The sequence below is a fragment of the Rutidosis leptorrhynchoides genome, chromosome 4 (genome assembly GCF_046630445.1).
Source record: "Rutidosis leptorrhynchoides isolate AG116_Rl617_1_P2 chromosome 4, CSIRO_AGI_Rlap_v1, whole genome shotgun sequence".
Taxonomy (NCBI): domain Eukaryota; kingdom Viridiplantae; phylum Streptophyta; class Magnoliopsida; order Asterales; family Asteraceae; genus Rutidosis; species Rutidosis leptorrhynchoides.
In genome coordinates, this window is record NC_092336.1 from 567,535,588 (window position 1) to 567,545,134 (window position 9,547).

The window sequence follows — 9,547 nt, forward strand, 5'->3', positions numbered from 1 at the left end:
ATTGCACTTCAAACTTTGACAAATCTTTATCAAAAATCATTCAAGATTATCACATTTTTGATGAAAAACATTTCTGAGACAATTGTTGAAAATTTTGAACTTACCGAATCTGCACTGTTGGTTGTCAGATTCGATATAATGCAAAAATTAGCATTTATTCATTTAAATTCAAATCTTTTTGGATTTTACCTTTTCCAATTTTTATGAATTTTATCAAAACAAGATTTGTACTTAGAAAATATTGAATTATGTACAAAGTACAAATCTTCAGTGATACTAATTGTTAAAACGGGTTGCATACTGAGATGTATACAAGCCTTAGTGAATTATTTCAGATAAAAACAAAGAGTTTATAAAATTCACTATTGAAAAAACAGTTTTCTTTTCATTATCTCCTTTTTTCTCCCCCTCAAAATGTGATATACAAGAAAGTAAATCACCATTTTGATATATTCCCAAGAAAATGAGTTAACTCCCCCTTGAAATATGATATCAATGAGCTACCTCCCCCTTTCGTAACCATTGAAATTTAATCCCAGAAAGTTAACAGAATTCTAAAAGTAAGGCTCCCCCTTGATAGATGTTATCTAAAGCAAAAGAAGTAGTTGCTCCCCCTAGAATGTATCTACTCCCCTAAACAAAAGATCCTAAGTATAAGTCCCAACAGATCTAAGGAATGCCAAGCACTATACTCTACCATGCCAATTTCTTTGATCAAGAACTTTAGCCTATGTTCATATAAGGGTTTAGTGAACATGTCAGCTAATTGCACTTTGGTAGGCACAAAGTATAACTCTACATCCCCTTTTTCTACATGGTCCTTAATGAAATGATAACGAATATCAATGTGTTTAGTCTTAGAATGCTGGACCGGGTTGCTCGTAATTGCAATAGCACTTTGTGAATCACAGTAAATTGGGGTCTTAGAAATCTTAAAGTCATAGTCCAAAAGTTGAGTTTGCATCCACAAAATTTGTGAACAACAGTAAGCTGCATCAATGTACTCAGACTCAGCTGTTGATAAAGACACACCGTTCTGCTTTTTGGATGACCAACTAACTAGCCTATTCCCCAACATCTGAATTGATCCAGATGTGCTTTTTCTATCAACATGGCAACCGCCATGATCCACATCAGTATAAGCAGTGAGATTGAAATCGGATCCATGAGGATACCAGATCCCAAGGTTAGGTGTACATTTAAGGTACTGAAAAATCCTAACAACCGCTTTGGAGTGAGATTTCTTAGGGTTAGACTGAAAGCGGGCACAGACAGTTACAACAAGTGTAATGTCTGGTCGACTTGCAGTCAGATACATTAAAGAACCAACCATGCTTCGATAAAGCGTTACGTCAAAGGGTTCCCCATTAGCATCAGTATCGAGTAAAGTCCTCATTGGGGTTGTCATTGATTTTAAATCAGTCATTTTAAAACGTTTTAGCATATCATTGATATACTTTGTTTTACTAATAAAAATCCCATTTGGTAATTGTTTTACTTGTAACCCCAAGAAGAAATTTAACTGATCAAGCATGCTCATTTCGAATTTGTTGGCCATAAGGTCACCAAATTCTTTGCATAAGGCCGGGGATGTGGAACCAAAAATAATATCATCAACGTAAATTTGAACCAAGAGAATGTGACCGTGGTTTTTACGGATGAATAGCGTTGTATCAATCGTTCCACGAGAGAAGCCGTTATCCAGCAAATACTTTGTCAAGGTCTCGTACCATGCATGCGGTGCTTGCTTCAGACCATACAAAGCTTTCTCCAAGTAATAGACGTGGTTTGGATGAATGGGATCGACAAAGCCTTCTGGTTGATTAACATAAACTTCCTCTTGAAGATGACCATTCAGAAAAGCAGTTTTGACATCCATTTGAAACACCGTGAACTTCATGTGAGAAGCAAATGCAAGGAAAAGACGAATAGCCTCAATCCTAGCAACCGGAGCAAACGTTCCGTCATAATCAATACCCTCTTGTTGTCGATATCCCTTGGCCACAAGACGTACCTTGTTTCGAACCACAATTCCATCAGAATCCTTCTTGTTCTTAAAAATCCACTTAACCCCTATTGGTCGTTGACCTGTTGGTCTTGGAACTAATCAAATCTAAGATGAAAAATCACAACAATCTAACACAAATGTCAGATTCGGTAACTGATTTGGTACTGTAGCAGATTCGGTACAGATTCTGTACTATAGCAGATTCGGTAAACCAGATTCTGTATCAGAAACTGATCAGAAATTGATCAGAAATACAAGTAACACACCCAAATTCGGTAAAGATTCGGTAACCACAAGATTTGTATCCTGGGAACACTTAAAACCAATGAATTAAGTGATACCGAGATCCTGATTCGGTATTTGACTCGGTAGTCAGATTCTGTATGAATTTGAATTCAAACACAATTCAATTCCTTTGAATTAGATTCTGTAGCCTTGCTGCACAAGGAAACAAGTTAGTATCACACAAAATATCAAAGATACCGAATGTATAGGATACCGAATGTCAACTGTAGCAGTTGACAATACCGAGTCTAAGTATGAAAACTTAGAATTCAAACGAATCCTTTCTCAAATCACACCAATTAGCTACGTATGATCAAACCGAATGTGATAGAATCACAAACACACCACAATCTGCAACACTGAATGAGAATTAATAGCTTTGAAGCAGATTCAGTATGGTAGTTACGATACCGAATGTGTATCAAATCTTCAAAACTTGAAGAATTGATGAAATGAAACCGTCAGAAATGTGATTAAACACCTCACGATCACAACTCAAGCCTCAAATCTTTACTTAACTACAGAATCAAGCTGTAATTGATGAATACCGAGAGTTTTAGCCACGAACTTTAAAAATCAACTTGATTCTCCATAATTGATGTTAAAAAGCTGTAATAATGATTAAAACTCTTTCTAATCAACCTAATACACCTTCGCTAAACTTATTACAGGAATCTGAACGTCAGATTATCAGATTCGATTATACCGAGTCTGATTCAAAATACCGAGATTGTTCAGATTCTGTAATCTTCAATCTCTGGATCGATCTAGTGATGTAATATCACTCCCTGGAAGCTCTGATACCAAATGATAGGTCAGATCATGTTGAGATTAGAAGAAAAGACAAGTTAGAATGAGATTCGGTAAGTGTGAAGGAGATTCGGTATGAGAGAGAATGAACAAGATTTACATTCCACAGCTTCTAGAACTCAGTTACAATGCAATGGCTATCTAATTAGGACTATTTAGGTTCCTTATATAGCCCTCTTCTAAGGAACCATCAATTAAGCTTATTTCACATTAACACTATACAACTTCGGGGTCCTAACAATTATTTATAGCGCGAATTTTTCGTTCCGCTTTATCAATTTGAGATGAGGTGTAGGGACATGAAAATCGAAATACCATGCCATTTTGATTGCAAAAATTGTGGAAGGAGTTATTGTTATATTTGGTACCATTATCACATTGGAATGCTTTTATTTGTCGTCCGAATTGTATTTTAATTAAGGTTTGAAAGGTAAGAAAGACACTAAAAACTTGTGATTTGTTACTAAGTGGGATGGTCCAAAGAAAATTTGAGAAATCATCAAGAAAAAGAATGTAATAGCGGTGTCCGTTAGTGCTAGCAATTGGGGATGTCCATATGTCACTATGTATAATATCAAACGGAGTAAAAGTAGATGTGGTAGAAGCATAAAAAGGTAAACGGACATGCTTTCCAAACACACAAGATTGACATAACCAGATTTTATTAGAATTACAAGAAACATAGTTTTTATTGCTAAGTGATTTAATAACGTTAACACCCGGATGACCTAGGCGTTGGTGCCACAAATCATGTATAGAAGCAGAAAAGGTAGAATGTGGTTGAAGTTGTTGCAACTTGGAAGGATGACGCGGATAAAGATTACTGGTGCTATTACACCGCATTAGGTGGGTTCCTGTCGGAAATTCTTTCACAGTAAAACCAAATGGATCAAATTCAAGAGAGGTATAATTATCAATAGAAAGACGACGAACAGAGATAAGATTTTTGATTAGTTGTGGGGCATGTAATATGTTGGATAGAATAAGAGGTCGGTTAGTGTTTGTATTTAGCGAGGTGTGACCATAACCATTGATTGGGATGCAGTGACCATTACCAACAATAATACATTTGGAGGCATTTGAAGGATAATAAGTCGTGAAAATACCTTGAGAACCCGCCATGTGAGAGGTTGCTCCTGTGTCGAGGTACCAATTCTCATCGGGAGGATTGAAGCTCGTAGTGTGCATGGCTGCTTGATTGACAGAATTCGTAGGCCTGAGCCAAGGAGATGGAGTGTTTGTCCAAGATCCATATGTCTTGGGCCCATGAGAAGGGGTCCATTGTTTATGAAACGGACCATGTTGAAGTCTCTGACCACGATTAAAATTGTTTCTTCTATGACTTTCATAACCACGTCTCCTATTATTTGAGCATTTAATAATAGTGAAATCGGCAGGATGAATTTTAGTGGAATCGGCCATGTTAGTGTTAAAACTCAGAAATTGCAATGTCCAAATAATATATTGACTGATTGCAATATAAGACCTAATTAAATAATAGAAATAAATTGGTGGAAGTGATGTGGTGGGATACAGTTACCTCACGAGATATAATAATATATATGCTCTTAAGTTTGAAAATCAACAACTAGGAGGTGTAGGCAATTAGCAAACAGGAGTGCAAAAAAGAATTAATATTGGTTTTTAAAGTGATGATTTTAGGCAGCAGAGGATAGTGATCGACCGATTATGAACGGTGGGATAAGAAAGAAGTGAAAAACCTAAAATATTAGGTCTGATACCATGTTAGAGAAGATAGAGAAGATAATTGCTTTCTTTCTCATTGATTGTAAACGTGTATATATACATCAAGATATCTCCTAAATATGTAAACTATAACAAACTCTCCATAATGTTAGGGAGAGATATACATACGAATATACCGATATATTTTCCAAATATAAACGTTGACTATTAGCAATTAAGGATATATTTTACTTTAAAAAAATGACAAAATTACCTATTTCGTCCCTGTATTTTTTACTTTTTGCCCATTTCATCCCTGTATTTTATTTTCTCCATTTTTCATCCTTATAAGCATTTTAAAGTCCCAATTTCATCCCTCACCCTAACGAATGTTAACTGAGTCCGTTAAACCTATTCACAAGGACTATCCACGTAATCTTTAACTAATTAAAGTACAAAAATTACATATAGCGTTGAACGTCATTATGCTTTCACTAACATTATGGGAAAAAGCATCATGTTGCTGTCATCATTTTCTTTTTGTGACAAAGTTTTAAGCTCGTAATGGTCCCCAATGCATATATGAGAACAAAAATATATACTCATCTAACATGCCAGAGACTCAACGATACATCAACAAAGAGATTTCCAAATTAGACATTAAAAAAATATCAAGGCATGGATAATGATAGCCGATAGCAGACAGTTAAGAGGTAAAAACGATTAAAGCCATCAATAGAAATAAAGAGCCACATAAAGTGCACCGATATTTAGGATATGCAATACTGATACATGAAAATGTTTAATAAATAAATGTAAACAGACAAATTCATTTTAGCATACAAGACACCTATAGGAATTGCGTTTACCCAAACATACCTAATGACTACTGTATCTTATTACTCATTTATTTATAATTATCAAAATATAAAAGATATTAACATGTATACATGGTGGGATTAAATAAAAAAAAAAAAGCACAACTTTACAGCCCAATATAATAATTCAGATTCTCGGGTCATCACTAATGTAAGCCAGAACAAGGAAGATGTTTGTTATGATGAAGTATTCAGTAAGTAAAAATATGTACTTGTAACACCCTGTTCACCTCAAAACCTTCATCCCAAGAGTATATATGGTAGAATATATTCAAATAAACATCTAGGTTATTCTTAAAAATGTAGCATCATTCTTGGAAATAAATCACGTTAAATTAAATATCAAATGACATTAGGAAAAGGATTCTGATTGTTATTGTTGGTGATTATTTAAAAACGCTAGCATTATTATATATATTATATATTATATATAATGGAGTATATCAAGATCAAAAATAAGAAATTTTAAAAAGGCCATGAACGATTCTAGTCATACCAAATTTAAGGGTTTGATTTTTGTAATTTAATTAGTTAAAGATTACGTGGATAGTCCCTGTTAATAGTTTTAACGGACTCAATTAATCTTCGTTAGGGTGAGGGATGAATTTGAGACTTTAAAATATATTTAAGGATGAAAAATGCAGAAAATAAAATACAGGGATGAAACGGACAAAAAGTGAAAAATACAGGGACGAAATGGTCAATTTTGTCTAAAAAAAAAAAAATATATGCTTAGATCATTTTTATAGATACCTTAAAGTTCCTAGACAAGTTGATTTTTGACTTTTCAACGCTGTTGACCTAATTAACAACCCATCATACCTTAATAATGCAAACAATATTATACTCTTCCTGGAATCTAGATACTTTGAATCGTCGATGTCGGCCCTGCCACACATTGGAAAATATAGGGACAAAAATAAATCGGATGACAAAATTTCTAAGTCACGTTTCTCACATTTTTTATTTCCTTTTTTTAACCTACTTCTTGTTGTTGTTGTACAAAATTTCTAAGTCATGTACCGTGTACGAATGATGTATGGATGTGTGCGCCAAAATAATACTCGTATCATATATTTATATAGTAGTTTCTAATGATTATCATCGCAATCGCAATCTCAATCTCAAATACAAAGCATTAATAAATTAATAATCATCTGGAAAAAAAAAGCGAACATGCAAGAAGAAAATTAATTAGCACACATTTCAATCACGTAGAATAGTAAACACTTCTTCTATATCACTAATGAATAACTGATTAATACCGTTCATGACACCCTTCATCAACTATTAAATTAATTTAATTAGCCATAGTACATATATTGAAGCACAATGTACAAACAAAATTAGAAAATGAAGCACCACATACCTTTATCCGATTTGCTTTCCAAAGACATTTTGAATAGCGAATTTTGAATAACTAACCAATGGCTATGCCATTTTTGTTATTGATACACAAGTGAATAACAAGATGAATAACAAACAGTTGGGATGGTCTTAAATATATATAAAAGCTCGAATTTGAAGGATTTTTCTTTAAAGTCAAGGCTCAAAAGATGGCTCGTCAGCTCAAAAGCCACATGATATGAGACATGATATGAGATTGAACTTGTGTCTCTACTATAAATTCTTAAGTTTATCTCATTGAGCTGGATTTAAATGATTTTATATTGTTAATACAAGCAGTCAAATCCGAGTACGATGATCCACCTTCTTTCATCGCATCTTTTGACTTTTCCTTAAGTACCCGAGCTCGGTTTCTCATTTCCTCACCTTCACTCCCAACAACTCTTGCCAAAGCTTTCTCAATCACTTCTCGTTTAACGCCATTGCAACATGAAGTCGAACTCCACTCCACATCACCTATCGAAACTCCAATCTTCAAAACGTCTGTCACTAGTTTCGCGTTATAGAATTGCTCAGCCATGACCGGCCACGTCACCATCACCACCCCACCAGAAACACCTTCCAATACTGAGTTCCACCCGCAATGAGTCAAGAATACCCCAACCGAGTCATGGTCAAGAATCAACACTTGTGGAGCCCACCCCTTTATTATGAACCCTTTACCTTTCTCTTTCATTCTATCTTCAAACCCTTTAGGCATCGATGTTTCTTGATCTTCCTTGATCACCCAAATGAAGTCTTGATCGCATGTTTCGAGTCCCATCGCGATCTCGTGGACCTGAGAGCTTGTAACTGTCACCATGGTCCCAAAACTCAAATACACAACCGAATCGGGCGATTTTGTCTCCAGCCATTTCAAACATTCGTGCTCATCAATAGTTGATTTCGTTCCTCTTCCAACTTTATCTACAAAACTCTTGTTGAACAACGAAACGGGTCCAATATGCCATGCTTGTCTTTTCATAACTTCGCGATAATAGTAAGCATAATCCGGTTCAAGCTCATAAAAGCTATTAAAAATAACTCCATAACTTGTTACCTCTGCCTGCATAGCTTCAATCAACACCTTTATGAAATCTTTGTAATATTCACCCTCAAAATGTGGCAATTGCTTTTTATTCAAGATGATTTCGTGAGGAAGATGAGGGACAGTAAAGGATTCGTGATCGGATGAAACGTTAGGCTCATTAATTCTCAATGTATCCGAAACACACAAAGAAAAAAACCCTGTTCCATTAAAAACAATTCTAGGGATGTTATATTTGGCTGCGATTTCAGTAGTCCATGGATAAAACATGTCAGCAATTATGCAATTCGGTTGTGACTCTTGAATGAACTGCTCAAATGGTTCTTGAAGCATTGAAACTGCTTTGAAAAATCTTGATAATTTTTCGTTCGAAACGCCTTGATTTTCGACTCCTGGTGCTAAACCGACTTCTACGGCTTTAAATTGGATGACATGAAGTGATGTTTTGTGATGGTAGTTGGTGGTTTTTTGGATCGTTTTAGAGAAGCGGTGCGCGGTTGATGGGGTGGTAATAATGGTGGTTCGTACGCCGCGTGAGGCGAACAGAACAGCTATGTCAGCCATCGGGATCATGTGGCCGTAAGCTGTGAAGGGGAAGAAAACAACATGACAATTTGCCATTTGTTTAAGGTAGGAAGAAGAGGAAAAGATGGCATAAATTTGGCTGAAAATGAGCAAAAGTTTGGTTTAAAAAGAACATTTCTTACTATAATTTTAATAATAATGTATATGTATATGTATATATAAGGTACATTGTATATTTGTATTATTACTTGTGTAGGTTCTAATGCAAAAGTCAAACACGTTATAGAGAGTTGAACCATTTCCAGCTTCCTAGAGTTAGATACCGCCCGAAATAATAAAACCCATTTTTGACTTTCAAATTTATCTTTTTTAACTAGTTTATAACTCTAAAATTCGCAGGGTTATAATATAGAAAGTGTTGTGTTATAGCGACATCAGTTAATCTAATCGAAACTCAACGGGATTACAAACAAATTTTCAAAAAAAAAAAAAAAATTATTTTTTTTGAAAATGCAGATATTTTTTTAATACTATCAAATTTACAATACATGACCCATATAATATGGTCCATGACCCACTCACAACTCACAAAATAATACATACAAATCACACGCTACTGTTGTATCATTTGGACAGTACACTCAAAAGGCCATTACAACAAGGAGGCTAACAATTGTCAAGAAGACAACGTATCGTCCCTTATCTGCACTCACTAGATGAAGATTTGTGGACTGTGTATCCAATTGTGTCAATCGATTATTTTGTCTTTGCACCTCTTCGCAATCCACTCGAAGGTTGTAACTTGTATCTCATTTAACGCGACCGGAGTGTTCCAACATTTATTTGTAAAAACCTTTTGATTTCGGTTCTTCCAAATTAAGTAGGAACACGTCCATACAACCGCTTGTCATATTGTTTTTC

The 9,547-nt window shown here is 35.0% G+C and overlaps 1 protein-coding gene across 1 annotated transcript; it reads right to left on the minus strand.

Annotated features, from left to right (window-relative positions):
* Positions 1 to 6,955: 6,955 nt before the first annotated feature.
* LOC139845365 (scopoletin glucosyltransferase-like) lies at positions 6,956 to 8,782 on the minus strand. Its single transcript, XM_071835627.1, has one exon. It carries the CDS (start codon positions 8,720 to 8,722, stop codon positions 7,304 to 7,306), a length of 1,419 nt encoding a protein of 472 aa, XP_071691728.1. The 5' UTR covers positions 8,723 to 8,782; the 3' UTR covers positions 6,956 to 7,303.
* Between the last annotated feature and the right edge of the window lie 765 nt (positions 8,783 to 9,547).